Below are 18,871 nucleotides of genomic sequence, written 5' to 3'. Positions count from 1 at the left end.
AGAAAAAAAGCAGATCACATGGCACAAAACTAAAGTCATTTCAAATGGCAAGTTTCTGACTTTAAGAAAGACTAAAAGAAATCAAGAACAAAAAATGTGGTAGTCAGTAATGGTTACTTTTTTTCACCAAGCATAGGGGGAAAATTATGGAGTCACTCAATTCTGAGGAAAAAAATATGGAATCACCCTGTAAATTTTCATAATCAAAACTAACACCTGCATCAAATTAGATTTGCTCGTTAGCCTGCATCTAAAAAGGAGTGATCACACCTTGGAGAGCTGTTGTACCAAGTGGACTGAAATGATTCATGGCTCCAATAAGAGAAATGTCAATTGAAACAAAGGAGAGGATTAACAAACTCTTAAAAGAGGGTAAATCATCACACAATGTTGCAAAAGATGTTAGTTGTTCACAGTCAGCTGTGTCCAAAATCTGGACCAAATACAAACAACATGGGAATGTTGTTAAAGGCAAACATACTGGTAGACCAAGGAAGACATCAAAGCGTCAAGACATGTACAACAAAACAAATGAGGAACAAATGGGTGGAAACTGGAGTCAACGTCTGTGACCGAACTGTAAGAAACCACCTAAAGGAAATGGGATTTACATACAGAAAAGCTAAATGAAAGCCATCATTAACACCTAAACAAAAAAAACAAGGTTACAATGGGCTAAGGAAAAGCAATCGTGGACTGTGGATGACTGGATGAAAGTCATATTCAGTGATGAATCGCAAATCTGCATTGGGCAAGGTGACGATGCTGGAACTTTTGTTTGGTGCCGTTCCAATGAGATTTATAAAGATGACTGCCTGAAGAGAACATGCAAATTTCCGCAGTAATTGATGATATGGGGCTGCATGTCAGGTAAAAGCACTGGGGAGATGGCTACCATTACATCTTCAATAAATGCACAAGTTTATGTTGATATTTTGGACACTTTTCTTATCCCATCAATTGAAAGGATGTTTGTGGATGATGAAACCATTTTTCAAGATGATAATGCTTCCTGCCATAGAGCAAAAACTGTGAAAACATTCCTTGAAAAAAGATACATAAGGTCAATGTCATGGCCGGCAAATAGTCCGGATCTCAATCCAATTGAAAATCTTTGGTGGAAGTTGAAGAAAATGGTCCATGACAAGGCTCCAACCTGCAAAGCTGATCTAGTGGCAACAGCAATCAGAGAAAGTTGGAGCCAGATTGATAAACAGTACTGTTTGACTGTTTGCTGGTGGTCTAGGGAGGTTGGGTTTTAATCCAGCAATCCTGGTGGTCTAGGGCAGATGAAGTTAGTGTCAGCATCTCTGGTGTTTTAGGAAAGTTGGATTTAATGCCAGCAATACTGGTGGTCTAGGGCAGATGAGGTTAATGTCAATAACTATGGTGGCCTATGGTAGGTAAGGTTAATGGCAGCATCACCAGGTGGTCTAGGGAAGATGGGCTTAATTCCAGCATCCCTGGTGGTTTAGGGATCTTAGGTTTAGTGCTAGCAACCCTGGTGGTCTAGAGCATATTGGGCTTTTTGATGGCACCTATTGTGGTATACAGTAAATAGGGTTAATGTCAGCATCACTGGAGGTCCAGGATAGAAGGAGGTAATGCTAACACCCTCCTGTGGTCTATGGAAGTTGGATTTAATGCCAGCAACAATGATGGGCTATAATAGATGGGATTAACAGCAGCTACTTGGGTGAGTTAGGGCAAATGCGGTTAATGTCAGCGTCCTATGGGGTAATATGAGCATCTCCAATGGTTTATGGCAGTGAAGCATCCCCAGTGAAAATGTATCAGCATCAGCCTACTGGTATCAATTTTACCAAACAAAGAAGTTAAGGTACCGTCACACTAAGCGACGCTGCAGCGATAGCGACAGCAATGCCGATCGCTGCAGCGTCGCTGTGTGGTCGCTGGAGAGCTGTCACACAGACCGCTCTCCAGCGACCAGCGATGCCGAGGTCCCCGGGTAACCAGGGTAAACATCGGGTTGCTAAGCGCAGGGCCGCGCTTAGTAACCCGATGTTTACCCTGGTTACCAGCGTAAAAGTTAAAAAAACAAACAGCACATGCTCACCTGCGCGTCCCCCAGCCTCTGCATCCTGACGCTGACTGAGCTCCGGCCCTAACAGCAGAGCGGTGACGTCACCGCTGTTGCTTTCACTTTCAGTTTAGGGCCGGCGCTTTAGTGTCAGGAAGCAGAGGCTGGGGGACGCGCAGGTGAGTATGTACTGTTTGTTTTTTTAACTTTTACGCTGGTAACCAGGGTAAACATCGGGTTACTAAGCGCGGCCCTGCGCTTAGTAACCCGATGTTTACCCTGGTTACCAGTGTAAAATATCGCTGGTATCGTCGCTTTTGCTGTCAAACACGGCGATACACGGCGACCTAGCGACCAAATAATGTGCAGACCTTCTAGCAGCGACCAGCAATTTCACAGCGGGATCCAGATCGCTGCTGCGTGTCAAATACAGCGATATCGCCATCCAGGTCGCTGCAACGTCACGGATTGCTGGCGATATCGCCTAGTGTGACGGTACCTTTAGAGAATTGGTGGCCACCATAGCCTGCCATACATGGATGGTCCTGCTCCTCCAGGGTGACAGGTCTATTTTGTAAGACGACCTGATTAATCCAGGAAGGTCCTGAACTGTAGACATCCCTTTAGGACATCAAAATACCCTAATAAAACACATGGAAGGGGATGCATAGGCTAGTGATATTTTATAGTAACCATGCTGCCTGTCAAAAATGTGCTCACTCACCTGGTCACAAGTGTGTATGGCAGCCAACAGCAGTGAGGCTCCGGTTGACGGGCGATAAATGTCACGACTTTTTGTTTTTAAAATCGTGTCATAGAGGAACCTGTAAAAGTAAAACAATAAAAATTAGTCTGACGATTTGAGGCCTATGAAACCATTATATTATGTGCAGGACTACAGCCCTGGCAAAAATTAAGAGACCACTGCAAAATGTTCAGTTTGTCTGATTTTTCTCTTTATAGGTATATTTTTGAGTAAAATGTAAATTGTTCTTTTATTCTATAAAATACTGACAACGTCTCCGAAGTTCCAAGCAATAAATTTTGAATTTATTTTCTGAAAATGATAAATGGTCAAAATAACAGAAACATGAATTGCTTGTAGACCTCAAATAATGCAAAAATCTAGGTTCATAATTATTTAGAAACAACAATACTAATGTTTTAACTCGGGAAGAGATCAGAAATCAATATTTTGTGGAATAACCATGATTTTTAATCACAGCTTTCATGCGTCTTGGCATGCTTTCCACCAGTCTTTCACACTGTTTTGGGTGTACTCGTTGCTCGGGTGATCTCTGAGTATTTGTTAGTGTTCGGAGATTTAGTTTTCATCGCGGCAGCTGAATGATTTACAGCTACTAGCCAGCCTGAGTACATGTGAGGGTTGCCTGGTTGCTAGGGAATCCCCACACGTAATCAAGCTGGCTAGTAGCTGTAAATCATTCAGCTGGGGCGATGAAAACTAAATCTCTGAGCAGTCATAAATACTCAGAGACCACCCGAGCGTGCTCGGGAAAGCCCAAGCAACTAGTACACTCACTCATCACTAAAGATTACCTTACTCCAGTCCTCTATGGTCCAATCCTTATGGTCTTTGGCAAAATTCAGCCTGGCTCTCCTTTGCTTCTCATTGATGGAAAGCTTTTTTCTAGTTCACATTACTTTAGTCCTGCCTCTAGGAGCTTGTTATGAACTGTTCTTGCCATGCACTTCACCCCAGCTGCAATATGCCATTCCTTTTGTAGGTCACTTGATGTCATCCTTCGGTTGCTGAGTGGCATTCGAATAAGATGGCGGTCAACCTTGTCAGTGGAGAGTCGTTTTCGCCCTCTGTCAGTCTGTAGCTTTGTTGCCCCCAATGTCTGCTGCTTGACCTCGTTGTCATTTACTGCCGTCTTAGAAATTTTAAGGACAGAGGCAACATGACGCTCACTGTGTCCCTCTGCTAGTAAAGCCAGAATTGAGCCCTTCTTTTCCTCACTCAAGACTTTTCTTTTCAACTCTTTAGTCATGGTTAAAAGTATTTTTTTCATTCCTATTACTTTTCGGATGTTACTAACACTTGTTTTGCCATCCAGCTTGTCTTATCGCAAGAGGATTGTGAACACCACAGCAGTGTTTTTTATACTTTCCTTCGTTAAATAAGATTTGGTTCAGGTGATCACCTAATCAGAAGTACATTAAGTAGAATGAGGTGTCCTCTGGTTGGAATTCAACTGACACTGGAATTGAATGGCTGTCAGACATGTAGAGAAGCTGATTTTTATAAAACTGTGCAATGGTCTCTTAATTTTTGACAGAGCTGTATATGTGGGGCCATTATATTATTTGCAGAACTATATGTGGGGCCATTATATTATGTGTAGGGCTACAGTATATGTGGGACCATTATATTATGTGCAGGACTATATGTGGGACCATTATATTATGTGCAGGACTATATGTGGGGCCATTATGTTATGTGCAGGACTATATGTGGGGCCATTATATTATGTGCAGGACTATATGTGGGCCATTATATTATTGCAGGGCTAAATGTGGGGCCATCATATTATATGGGATTGAGATCTGGAGACTGGCTAGGCCACTGCAGGACCTTCATATGCTTCTTACGAAGCCACTCCTTTGTAGCCCTGGTGGTGTGCTTGGGATCATTATCGTGCTGAAAGACCCATCCATGTTTCATCTTCAATGCCATTGCTGATGGACGAAGGTTTGCATTCAAAATCTCACAATACATGGCCCCATTCTTTCTTTCATGTACACGGATCGGTCGTCCTGGTCCCTTTGCAGAGAAATAGCCCCAAAGCATGATGTTGCCACCCCCATGCTTCACAGTAGGTATGGTGTTCTTTGGTTGAAACTCAGCATTCTGTCTCCTCCAAGCATGATGGGTTTTGTTTCTACCAAACAGTTCTACTTTGGTTTCATCAGACCATATGACGTTCTCCCAGTACTCTTCTGGATAATCCAAATGCTCTCTAGCAAACTTCAGATGGGGCCCGGACATGTACTGGCTTAAACAGGGGGACACGTCTGGCATTGCAGCATCTGACACATGGCGGCATAGTGTGTTACTGATGGTAGCCTTTGTTATGGTGATCCCAGCTCTATGCAGGTCATTCGCTAGGTCCCCCGTGTGGTTCTGGGATTTTTGCTCACCGTCCTTGTGATCATTTTGACCCCATGGGATGAGATCTTGCCTGGAGCCCCAGATGGAGGGAGAATTATCAATGGTCTTGTATGTCTTCCATTTTCTTATTATTGCTCCCACAGTTGATTTCATCACACCAAGCTGCTTGACTATTGCAGATTCAGTCTTTCCAGCATGGTGCAGGGCTACAATTTTGTTTCTGGTGTCCTTCGACAGCTCTTTGGTCTTCACCATACTGGAGTTTGGAGCGTGACTGTTTGAGGTTGAGGACAGGTGTCTTTTATACCGATAACAAGTTCAAACAGGTGCCATTACCACAGGTAATGAATGGAGGACAGAGGAGCCTCTTAAAGAAGAAGTTACAGGTCTGCGAGAGCCAGAAATCTTGCATGTTTTTAGGTGACCAAATACTTATTTTCCACCGTAATTTGCAAAATAAATCTTGCAAAATCAGACAAGGTGATTTTCTGGATTTTTTTTCTCATTTTGACTCTCACAGTTGTGGTCTACCTATGATGTCAATTACAGTCCTCTCTCATCTTTTTAAGTGGGAGAACTTGCACAATTGGTGGCTGACTAAATACTTTTTTCCCCACAGTATATAGAAGAATATAGCTACTACAATATGCCTTCTCTCAACCAAGATATAAATCATGATATATTATGAATGTCTCATTTCTATATAATATACAATACATGTTCCAGTTATCAAATTGAATAGTTCTGTTTGCTCAGGAACAATATTTGGCAGGTGAGGGACGGATATCTTTCTGAGAAGGATCTAATTTGTCTTTATTTATTTTGTGGTGAAGAATATACTGATGTTGTTAAGTACCTTGTGCTCATTATTCATAACGCTTGTCAGAAGAGCTCAAAGTACAAGAACCCTTTATGGCTGAGCTGGGGTAATCATTCATGTATGGAAGATAGTGACCTCACATTGGTTTGGTAGTTACTTCCCATACTAGCGGAGTCTTCATGGTACATTTGAGTCCTGGCAAATTTTTCCCTGATGGAAATGTCTAATATTTAGATTGGTATGGCTACTAAGAGCCTGGACTTTCCATGCTTTCCCTTTCCAATACCTTTTAAGCCTGGTGATGTCACCTAACTAGGCGAAGGAGATCTCAGCCTACCCACCATTGTGCCACCATTTTGTCTACTTGTTCTCTGAGCAAGTCAAAGTCTCTTCTAATAGTCCTTTTCATATTAAGAGTCTTATTCCAAGAAGACTCCCTTTACCTCAAATTTCTTTTGGAGGTATTTCTGCAGAGCAGGTGCGGATGGGAACAGTCCTTTTATCTTACAGGCTTATACTTAGGTCAATAATCTGCTGTGTAGATACTATTCAGAGCTGATAAATAGGACACACCACTGCACACACACAGACAGAAAACCAGATACGAGAAGAAATCAATCTCTCATTGAAAAATGCTCATATTTCCAGTTACCGCCTTCCCATACTCAATAGTCAGTGTCCTAAAGGAGAAATTCTCCAATAATAGTGCCAATTTTTGTGCCACCGTAATACCAGTCACATTGCCCATAACTGTACCATTCCCATAATAGTCACGAAAATGTTGCTCTTTAATGATATCACCCACAGTACCCTTGTAACAGGGTCCCTATAACATTGACAACTACTGTGCCCCCACAACAGTACCAACCACAGGAACAGAGAATAGTCAATTCCATTATTGCCTTTGCACTTGTTTTTTGTCTGTAAATTTGGTGCAACTCCACTCCAGCCTCTCCCCTGGTGTCTTTTTAAGTACAATTTCGGAATAAGTTTTACTCCATTTTGCACAGCGTACGACACTTTACACCAAAAAGTCACAAAAAGAGTTCAATTACAAGAAAAACGACAATTTTTGACTTTTCGGAAAATCAAGCGCAAAATTTTGAAAAACTTGACGTAAAAAAACGGCAACTAATACCTCAATACAAAAAAAGAAAGTGACCTAAAAAAAAAACAACTTATGAATTGCAGCATTTTTAGTACTCAGTATAGCCCCTCTGGCTGTTCTAACCTGCTGCAACAATGATGCATAGTCAGACACTAGCTTCTGGCAGCTTTTCTGAGGAATCTTAGCCCTTTCCCCATGGGTTTTCTGCAAATGCCTTCTCCAGACCCCAACAAACATTTTCTGCGGCGTTTAAGGCTACTTTCACACTAGCGTTGGTACGGGTCTGTCGCAGTGCGTCGAGCCGACGTACCGACACATACTGTGAAATAAAAGCACAACGGAGGCAGCGGATGCAGTTTTTCAACGCATCCGCTGCCCCATTGTAATGTCCGGGGAGGAGGGGGCGGAGTTCCGGCCGCGCATGCGAGGTCGGAAATGGCAGACACGACGCACCAAAAAACGTTACATGCAACTTTTTTTTGTGCCGACGGTCCGCCAAAACACGACACATCCGTCGCACGACGGATGCGACATGTGGCAATCCATCGCGATCCGTCCCTAATACAAGAGTATGGGAAAAAACGCATCCTGCAAGCACATTTGCAGGATCCTTTTTTTCACAAAACGACGGATTGTGACGTACGTCACACGATGCTAGTGTGAAAGTAGCCTTAGTCAGGTGACTGCAATGATGGGTCCAGACTCTTCCAGGACTACTTCTGAAACCAATGCATGTAGAAAAGCTGCGGAGACACCATCACATGTTTCTCAACGCAAGCAATGAATAGCCAGGTCTTTCACCGGGAAGGAACAACCACGGGAAGGGCAGCATCCAATAAAGGAAAACCACCTATGCCAAAACATGGTATCCATCCACAGACAGCTGTTTCAGGGTATTTGCCCCTCATCAGTGTGGAGTAGGAAACTGGTGCCTAGTGAAAAGACTATAAACATAAGGATGAATGACCTCGGGGAGATCAAAACATCCAACACCGCGGAGACACCATCATGTTTTTCTCAACGCAGTGATCCAGAACACTGCCCCCATCCCTGATGGGAAATATGCAAATTCATGTAGAAAAGCCACGGAGACACCATCACGTGTTTCTCAACGCAAGCAATCAATAGCCAGGTCTTTCACCGGGAAGGAACAACCACGGGAAGGGCAGCATCCAATAAAGGAAAACCACCTATGCCAAAACATGGTATCCATCCACAGACAGCTGTTTCGGGGTATTTGCCCCTCATCAGTGTGGAGTAGGAAACTGGCTATTAGGAGCAGTGTCTCTGGGAACATTCACTGCATTCGATTTTGTAGCCTTTTCCTTATTAGTGTAAGGCTTTGATTTTTTTTCTTAACTTTTTGTACCACTCTCTTGACAACACAAGATATTAATGACATGTAGACCATTACCCATGAGGAATGGGCTAATATACCTTAGGAATGCTGTCGGATGCTGTTGTCTGGCTATTCATTTCGTCTGCAGCATGTCATATCAGTCAGAGGGGCACTACTGTTGTGTCCCATGAATGGGAACAACTTGTATATTTTCTGTGTTATGCATTTAATTCTGCTGTTGCTAGGGGGAAGCTTGCCCTCTGAAGTTTGTCCCTTTGTCTCTCCTGTAGTTGATGATGTTAGCCCTTGCTCCTCCCTTCTTGATTATCAGTTTGCTATAGCCATCTTTGGATGCACATGTATATTTCTCTGTTTGGGATTATACTTTCCACCTGCTGCATTGTACTTAATACAAGATTTCGGCTGGGAATTAACATCCATCGCCTCTCTTCATACAGGTACAAACATCTCTGCTGCTTGCTGTTATCTGCCGCCTATCATCCTGCAACCTTCCCCTTTTAATGGTACAAACATCTCTGCTGCTTGCTGTTATCTGCCACCTATCATCCTGCAACCTTCCCCTTTAATGGTACAAACATCTCTGCTGCTTGCTGTTATCTGCCGCCTATCATCCTGCAACCTTCCCCTTTAATGGTAAAACATCTCTGCTGCTTGCTGTTATCTGCCGCCTATCATCCTGCAACCCCCCTTTTAATGGTACAAACATCTCTGCTGCTTGCTGTTATCTGCCGCCTATCATCCTGCAACCTTCCCCTTTTAATGGTACAAACATCTCTGCTGCTTGCTGTTATCTGCCGCCTATCATCCTGCAACCTTCCCCTTTAATGGTACAAACATCGCTGCTGCTTGCAGCCTGAAAACACATCTCTTCAGGAAAGCCTACAGCCTGCACTGACCCCGCTGCCTCCTCATCACTACCGAAGCTACCGCCTCACCAACACCGGAGCTCCTGCAACCCCCAACCTAATGTCTCCTTCCCCATAATCCTGCAGAATGTAAGATCGCAAGGGCAGGGTCCTCACCCCTCTGTATCAGTCTGTCATTGTAAGTTTGTCTACTGTAAGTGATATCTGTAACTTGTATGTAACCCCTTCTCATGTACAGCACCATGGAATCAATGGTGCTATATAAATAAATAATAATAATAATTTCAGAGAATGTCAACTTTGTTTCTCCTGGACTCTTATTACAAGTCACTGCTAGCGGAGTTGGCACTATCTGAGGACGCCTGGCATGTGAGTAAAACAATCATACAGTTATCTAAGGGATTGATGGCTAAGGATTTAGAGACTCATAGTGCCTTGAAGAGTCAGAATAACTATTAAATACTAAAAATGCTTGCTATGAAAAGGTGAATCATTCTATGAATGCAGTAGTCAGTAAAAGTAACTTTTTGGGGGCTAAATATGAAAAATCCACTTATATTAGTGATGTTGTGTTATCTGCGTTGTTCCCGTGTCTTTAGTTTATTGTAAAAAGTTTGTGTGCATATCATTGGTGCAAACTGTGCAGCCGCACCAATTTCCACCTCTAAAGCAGGTGTAATGTTTCATTTTGATAAGTAATTCTTCTGTCTGTGTCTGTTGGTGTACTGTGTATATATATATATATATATATATATATATACACTCACTGGCCACTTTATTAGGTACACCTGTCCAACTTCTTGTTAACACTTAATTTCTAATCAGCCAATCACATGGCGGCAACTCAGTGCATTTAGGCATGTAGACATGGTCAAGACAATCTCCTGCAGTTCAAACCGAGCATCAGTATGGGGAAGAAAGGTGATTTGAGTGCCTTTGAACGTGGCATGGTTGTTGGTGCCAGAAGGGCTGGTCTGAGTATTTCAGAAACTGCTGATCTACTGGGATTTTCACGCACAACCATCTCTAGGGTTTACAGAGAATGGTCCAAAAAAGAAAAAAAATCCAGTGAGCGGCAGTTCTGTGGGCGGAAATGCCTTGTTGATGCCAGAGGTCAGAGGAGAATGGGCAGACTGGTTCGAGCTGATAGAAAGGCAACAGTGACTCAAATCGCCACCCGTTACAACCAAGGTAGGCCTAAGAGCATCTCTGAACGCACAGTGCGTCGAACTTTGAGGCAGATGGGCTACAGTAGCAGAAGACCACACCGGGTACCACTCCTTTCAGCTAAGAACAGGAAACTGAGGCTACAATTTGTACAAGCTCATCGAAATTGGACAGTAGAAGATTGGAAAAACGTTGCTTGGTCTGATGAGTCTCGATTTCTGCTGCGACATTCGGATGGTAGGGTCAGAATTTGGCGTAAACAACATGAAAGCATGGATCCATCCTGCCTTGTATGGAGCATCTTTGGGATCTGCAGCCGACAAATCTGCGGCAACTGTGTGATGCCATCATGTCAATATGGACCAAAATCTCTGAGGAATGCTTCCAGCACCTTGTTGAATCTATGCCACGAAGAATTGAGGCAGTTCTGAAGGCAAAAGGGGTCCAACCCGTTACTAGCATGGTGTACCTAATAAAGTGGCCGGTGAGTGTATATATATATATATATACGTATATATATATATATATATATATATATATATATATATATATACGCATATATATATATATACACTCACCGGCCACTTTATTAGGTACACCATGCTAGTAACGGGTTGGACCTCCTTTTGCCTTCAGAACTGCCTCAATTCTTCGTGGCATAGATTCAACAAGGTGCTGGAAGCATTCCTCAGAGATTTTGGTCCATATTGACATGATGGCATCACACAGTTGCCGCAGATTTGTCGGCTGCACATCCCAAAGATGCTCCATACAAGGCAGGATGGATCCATGCTTTCATGTTGTTTACGCCAAATTCTGACCCTACCATCCGAATGTCGCAGCAGAAATCAAGACTCATCAGACCAAGCAACGTTTTTCCAATCTTCTACTGTCCAATTTCGATGAGCTTGTACAAATTGTAGCCTCAGTTTCCTGTTCTTAGCTGAAAGGAGTGGTACCCGATGTGGTCTTCTGCTGCTGTAGCCCATCTGCCTCAAAGTTCGACGCACTGTGCGTTCAGAGATGCTCTTAGGCCTACCTTGGTTGTAACGGGTGGCGATTTGAGTCACTGTTGCCATTCTATCAGCTCGAACCAGTCTGCCCATTCTCCTCTGACCTCTGGCATCAACAAGGCATTTCCGCCCACAGAACTGCCGCTCACTGGATTTTTTTTCTTTTTCGGACCATTCTCTGTAAACCCTAGAGATGGTTGTGCGTGAAAATCCCAGTAGATCAGCAGTTTCTGAAATACTCAGACCAGCCCTTCTGGCACCAACAACCATGCCACGTTCAAAGGCACTCAAATCACCTTTCTTCCCCATACTGATGCTCGGTTTGAACTGCAGGAGATTGTCTTGACCATGTCTACATGCCTAAATGCTCTGAGTTGCCGCCATGTGATTGGCTGATTAGAAATTAAGTGTTAACAAGAAGTTGGACAGGTGTACCTAATAAAGTGGCCGGTGAGTGTATATATGTATATATATATATATATATATATATATATATATATATATATATATATATATATACAGCAGGCAGGTTAGGGTCAAATCCTAGTTCACAGGCTTTGATTAGGTGAACCTAGCTGTCCCTGCATACAACCAGGCTAAGTGCTAACCTTAGTCAATCAGCTGGAGGGGAATCAGAATCTCTCTCTGAAAAGAGACTGAACAGGCCATATGCACCAGACAGCAAGTAGCAGTGGTTGCTGTGGACAATAACTTGTGTTTGACCGAACTGGGACTAGCTCAGCCGTGTGCGAGTTGCCAGGGTCTATCTTGATTTGATAGCACCTGGTCAAGGCTAGGGATTTTGTGTTTATGGCTTTGTTTTGCTACTGGACATCCAGTAGAAATAAATGTTACATTGTTTTGACACAAGACTCTAGTGCCTTTGTGAACCCTGCCTAATGCCTACTGAATCCCTGCAATTTGTGGAGAATACGGGCATGAAGTAACACAGGCGATTGCAGGGTAAAGATTGAATGTCCTGATTAACATTGTGAACACAGAAAACATGGAGGAGCTTGCTAAGCAACTGGTCAGGGCCAATCCGCAGTTGCAGCAGAAGCAGAAACAGCAAAAGACTAAAACTACTTATCCAGCAGTTTCAAAGGCAGCAGCAGGAGTTAAAGCAGCGTCAGCAGCAGTTGCAGCAAGAGATGGCTCTCCTAGCAGAAACTGTCCAGGCCAGCATGACCTGCCAGCCAAAGTGAAGGTATCATCCGAGCGAGGTGAACAGTATGGGAGGCCTTACAGAGGTTGACTCTGGAGGACAATGTGGAGGCTTTCCTGACTGTATTTGAGGGAGTGGCAGACAGGGAGAAACTGCCCCTAGAGCAATGGGCTGAAGTCCTAGCGCCATACCTTACTGGGGAACCACAGAAAGCGTACTACAATCTTGACTTGCAGGATGCCAAGTAATACAACAAGCTAAAGACAGAGACAATGACACGGTTGGGCTTGAACTTTTCTACATTTTTTTTCATGTTTCACCTACAAACTTAAATGCATATGTGATGACACAGCATTTTATCTTAATTTACAGATGTCTATTTTCAGTAAGCCAGGTGGAATAAACTGTTATCTATATGTTGACTTTTGAATTTATGTTTTTCTTCTTTGGTTGGTCAAGAAAACAGACTTTTGTTTGTATAAGCCTGTAATATTGATTTTTAAGTTGATATTTGTTGTAACATATTGTGCTGCTATCCTGGATGACAGAGACGCAGGATAATTGAACCATGATGTTTGCTGATATGTTGATCACACATTGTCCATGCCAGTTAGTTTGTTGACTTGCAAAACAGAGGAGGAAAAACTATGCAAATAGATTAAATAATTAAGCAATGCAAGTTGATCTCATCACCATTCTTCCCCTTCACCTGTGAATGATGGCTTGATGAACAGTGGTAGACTATAAAAAGGGGATATATGCCTCTGTGAGATTATAACCATATATACATACAGTCATCCAGACAGCCAAGAGATCAAAAGAACCAGAGACTCTTCACAAGACAGCAGTCAAGAAATCATGGCTCCATCACGAGGGACACAGATTTGTCATTCTAGAGGATGCCAGCTTAGGTGGCCACGGTCCAGACTGGAAAAATACAGATCTGCTCCATTGACCATCACTGAACCCATGGATACATTTGGAGTAGTCAGAATTTGGAACTACCGGTCACCTGAGCCCCATGGATATGTTTGTGAAAGCCAGGATTGGGACCCACTGGTCACCTGGCTCCATGAAAATGTTCGGAGAAGCCAGGATGTGACCTTCCGGTCATCTGGCCTTGCACCTCATTGAATTGTCATCTTTTTAAACTTGTCATTACCTCCTCTCTGTGTGTGCCACAGGTGGGGTAGTCGGCCCTGTAAACTCTGAATCAGAGCTGCTCTTCCCGGTGAGTCAGCTGAAAGGTGAGACTCTGTAATTTTGCACCATCTTGGATATTGTATTGGGACTGTTCTGTTGTGAACTCTGTTTTCGGGCTCCCTCTTGTGGTCACAGCTGGTATTGTGTGAGTTTTGTTTTTGGGCTCCCCCTGGTGGCTTTGTTTGTTATCCTGCGGATCTGTGGCTGAATCAGCTGCCTCGTTATGCACTAGGGAGTTTCCTATTTAGCTCTGCTTCACCTCCACTTGTTGCCGGCTGTCGATGTATTCAGTGCTATTCTGATCTCCCCTGATTATCTTCGTTTTCAGTCTCTTCTGGAGAAGCTAAGTTTCTGTTTGATTATTTTTTGCTCATCAGTCTGCAATATGATTTCAGTGTATGATGAGTTTAGTCCAGCTTGCTGATATGTGAGTTCTTGCTGCTGGTAAGCTCTGGGGTACAGAGTTGCTTCCCCCGCACCGTTAGTTGGTGCGGGGGCTCGAGCAATCTCTGCGTGGATATTTTGCTTAGGGTTTTCTATTGACCGCACAGCTCCCTTCCTATTTTCTGCTATCTAGTGTTAGCGGGCCTCATTTGCTAAATCTATTTCATCTCTGCGTTTGTGCTTTCCCCTTAACTCACCGTTAATATTTGTGGGGGGCTTTTCTATATCTTTGGGGTCATTTCTCTGAGGCAAGTAAGGACTTTACTTTCCCTCTAGGAATAGGTAGTTTCTCAGGCCGTGAAGAGACGTCTAGGATTTTCAGGTAACGTTCCACGGCTGCCTATAGTTGTTTGCGGATAGGATCAGGTTGCAGTCAATCCAGATACCACTTCCCCAGAGCTGGTCGTCGGTTTAGTTACTTAGCTAGTCAAACTTGCGATCCTTGCCACTAGGATCATAACAGTACAGCCGGCCCATAAAGTGTTCATTGCATGGCAGAAGCAGGAGAAAAGAAGCCTTGAGGATTTTTTTTTTTTTTTTTGGAGTCCAGAAGGTTTCTTTTTTGGGTTTCATTTTTTCCCCTTCTACTATTGAGATGGACCCAGTCAAGGTTCAGGCTATTCATGACTGGACTCAGCCTACATCTGTTAAGAGTCTTCAGAAGTTCTTGGGTTTTGCTGATTTTTACCGTCGCTTCATTGCTAATTTTTCTGGTGTTGTTAAGCCTTTGACGGATTTGACCAAGAAGGGTTCTGATGTTACTAATAGGTCTCCTGCGGCTGTGGAGGCCTTTCGGGAGCTGAAGCATCGGTTTTCCTCGGCTCCGGTCTTATGTCAGCCAGATGTCTCTCTTCCTTTCCAGGTCGAGGTTGATGCTTCTGAGATTGGAGCGGGGGCTGTTTTGGCGCAGAGAAGCTCTGATGGCTCTGTGATGAAGCCATGTGCTTTCTTTTCAAGAAAGTTTTCGCCTGCCGAGCGGAATTATGATGTCGGTAATCGGGAGTTGTTGGCTATGAAGTGGGCATTTGAGGAGTGGCGACATTGGCTCGAGGGAGCTAAGCATCGTGTGGTGGTCTTGACTGATCACAAAAATCTGATTTATCTCGAGTCGGCCAAGCGGCTGAATCCTAGACAGGCTCGTTGGTCGTTGTTTTTCTCTCGTTTTGATTTCGTGGTCTCGTACCTGCCTGGTTCGAAGAATGTGAAGGCTGATGCTCTTTCTAGGAGTTTTGTGCCTGACTCTCCTGGAGATTCTGAGCCGGCTGGTATCCTCAGAGAAGGGGTGATTTTGTCTGCCATCTCCCCAGATTTGCGACGGGTGCTGCAGGAGTTTCAGGTGGATAGACCTGACCGTTGTCCACCGGAGAGACTGTTTGTCCCAGATAGATGGACCAACAGAGTTATTTCCGAGGTTCATTCTTCGGTGTTGGCAGGCCATCCTGGAATATTTGGTACCAGAGATTTGGTGGCCAGGTCCTTTTGGTGGCCTTCCTTGTCACGGGATGTGCGTTCCTTTGTGCAGTCTTGTGGAATTTGTGCTCGGGCTAAGCCTTGCTGTTCTCGTGCCAGTGGTTTGCTGTTACCTTTGCCTGTCCCGAAGAGGCCTTGGACGCACATTTCCATGGATTTTATTTCAGATCTCCCTGTCTCTCAGAGAATGTCTGTCATCTGGGTGGTGTGTGATCGTTTTTCTAAGATGGTCCATTTGGTGCCCTTGCCTAAGTTGCTTTCCTCCTCCGAGTTGGTTCCGCTGTTTTTTTCAAAATGTGGTTCGTTTGCACGGGATCCCTGAGAATATTGTTTCCGACAGAGGTTCCCAGTTTGTGTCTAGATTTTGGCGGACCTTTTGTGCTAAGATGGGCATTGATTTGTCTTTTTCGTCGGCCTTCCATCCTCAGACGAATGGCCAGACTGAGCGAACTAATCAGACCTTGGAAACCTATTTAAGATGTTTTGTTTCTGCTGATCAGGACGACTGGGTGGCTTTTTTGCCATTGGCCGAATTTGCCCTTAATAATCGGGCTAGTTCTGCTACTTTGGTTTCGCCTTTTTTTTGTAATTCGGGGTTTCATCCTCGTTTTTCCTCGGGTCAGGTGGAGCCTTCTGACTGTCCTGGAGTGGATCTTGTGGTGGATAGGTTGCATCAGATTTGGGATCATGTGGTGGACAATTTGAAGCTGTCACAAGAGAAGGCTCAGCGCTTTGCCAACCGCCGTTGCTGTGTGGGTCCCCGACTTCGCGTTGGGGACTTGGTGTGGTTGTCTTCTCGCTTTGTTCCTATGAAGGTCTCGTCTCCCAAGTTCAAGCCTCGGTTTATCGGTCCTTATAAGATTTTGGAAGTCCTTAACCCTGTGTCATTTCGTTTGGACCTCCCAGCATCGTTTGCTATTCATAATGTGTTCCATAGGTCGTTGTTGCGGAGTTATGTGGTGCCTGTGGTTCCTTCGGTTGAGCCTCCTGCCCCTGTGCTGGTTGAGGGAGAATTGGAATACGTGGTGGAGAAGATCTTGGATTCTCGTATTTCTAGACGGAGGCTTCAGTATTTGGTTAAGTGGAAGGGCTGTGGTCAGGAGGATAATTCCTGGGTTGTCGCCTCTGATGTTCATGCGGCTGATTTGGTTCGTGCCTTCCATGTGGCTCACCCTGATCGCCCTGGGGTTTTTTGATGAGGGTTCGGTGACCCCTCCTCAAGGGGGGGGTACTGTTGTGAACTCTGTTTTCGGGCTCCCTCTTGTGGTCACAGCTGGTATTGTGTGAGTTTTGTTTTTGGGCTCCCCCTGGTGGCTTTGTTTGTTATCCTGCGGATCTGTGGCTGAATCAGCTGCCTCGTTATGCACTAGGGAGTTTCCTATTTAGCTCTGCTTCACCTCCACTTGTTGCCGGCTGTCGATGTATTCAGTGCTATTCTGATCTCCCCTGATTATCTTCGTTTTCAGTCTCTTCTGGAGAAGCTAAGTTTCTGTTTGATTATTTTTTGTTCATCAGTCTGCAATATGATTTCAGTGTATGATGAGTTTAGTCCAGCTTGCTAATATGTGAGTTCTTGCTGCTGGTAAGCTCTGGGGTACGGAGTTGCTTCCCCCGCACCGTTAGTTGGTGCGGAGGCTCGAGCAATCTCTGCGTGGATATTTTGCTTAGGGTTTTCTATTGACCGCACAGCTCCCTTCCTATTTTCTGCTATCTAGTGTTAACGGGCCTCATTTGCTAAATCTATTTCATCTCTGCGTTTGTGCTTTCCCCTTAACTCACCGTTAATATTTGTGGGGGGCTTTTCTATATCTTTGGGGTCATTTCTCTGAGGCAAGTAAGGACTTTACTTTCCCTCTAGGAATAGGTAGTTTCTCAGGCCGTGAAGAGACGTCTAGGATTTTCAGGTAACGTTCCACGGCTGCCTATAGTTGTTTGCGGATAGGATCAGGTTGCGGTCAATCCAGATACCACTTCCCCAGAGCTGGTCGTCGGTTTAGTTACTTAGCTAGTCAAACTTGCGATCCTTGCCACTAGGATCATAACACTGTTCTATGTGCTATTTGCCTGTTTTGTGGTTCAATAAAGTGTTGCCATGCTGTTATATCCTCACCCTGTGTTGTCTGAGTAGTATTGTCATGCCGTTGCTGCCGCCGCTGCTGCCGCCGCCTCTCCCCACTGCAGCTCGCCGGGTGCGCGCACGCGTCGCATTCAGCTCTGCGCGTGTGCACATCTGATTCCTCTGTTGGCGCTCTTTCCTGTCCTCTCTGTCATCCTGGAGGACTGTAACCCAGAAGTAGCTCCCACGCTGCTATGTAAACTGTTTCCTGCTGCTCCTCTGTGCCTGATGTTCATTTGTGTTTACAAGTGCTTCTGGTCGCCTGTGGTGTTGTAAACACTGTGTGAGTTCTCTGTTTTGTCTCCCTCTAGTGGCCTTTTTGTTTTACTGCGGCTCTTTGGCTGGAATCAGCTGTTTCGTCACTTGCTATTCAGGTTTGCTATTTAGCTCACCTGGACCATTATTCCTTGCCTGCTGTCAATGTCTTCAGTGCTATTTTGGAGCTCTCCTGCAGTCCTTCGTTATCTGTCTCTTCAAGAGAAGCTAAGTTTTGCTTGGTTCATTTTTGACCATCAGTGGTCATATGTTTCTTGCTTTATTTTTGTTTCTTGTCCAGCTTGCTAATATGTGATTTCCTTGCTTGCTGGTAGCTCTAGGGGGCTGAGTTTCTCCACTCACACCGTTAGTTGGTGTGGGGGCTCTTGTATTCTCAGCGTGGATATTTTGCATAGGGTTTTTTTACTGACCCCACAGTTTCCTATCTGTCTTCTGCTATCTAGTATTAGTGGGCCTCATTTGCTGAATCTGTTTTCATTCTACGTTTGTGTTTTCCCCTTACCTCACCGTTATTATTTGTTGGGGGCTTTTCTATATCTTTGGGGTGATTTCTCTTGAGGCAAGTGAGGTCTTACTTTCTCTCCAGGAGTAGATAGTTTCTCAGGCTGCGTCGAGACGTCCAGGAATTTAGGCACGTTCACCGGCTACCTTTAGTGTGTTGGTTAGGATCAGGTTTGCGGTCAGTC

The 18,871-nt window shown here is 44.4% G+C and overlaps 1 protein-coding gene across 1 annotated transcript in view; it reads right to left on the bottom strand.

Moving 5' to 3' along the window:
* LOC143766023 (alpha-N-acetylgalactosaminide alpha-2,6-sialyltransferase 2-like) overlaps positions 1–18,871 on the bottom strand; it is an 85,142-nt gene that overhangs the window by 3,025 nt on the left and 63,246 nt on the right. Inside the window, exon 8 of the mRNA XM_077253352.1 lies at positions 2,766–2,865. Coding sequence (XP_077109467.1) covers positions 2,766–2,865 — 100 coding nt within the window. The remainder of the gene's footprint in view (positions 1–2,765; positions 2,866–18,871) is intronic.

The sequence above is a fragment of the Ranitomeya variabilis genome, chromosome 4, assembly GCF_051348905.1.
Source record: "Ranitomeya variabilis isolate aRanVar5 chromosome 4, aRanVar5.hap1, whole genome shotgun sequence".
Taxonomy (NCBI): Eukaryota; Metazoa; Chordata; class Amphibia; order Anura; family Dendrobatidae; genus Ranitomeya; species Ranitomeya variabilis.
Note: the sequence above shows the minus strand (reverse complement) of the source record. Positions and strands in the feature narration are given on the sequence as shown.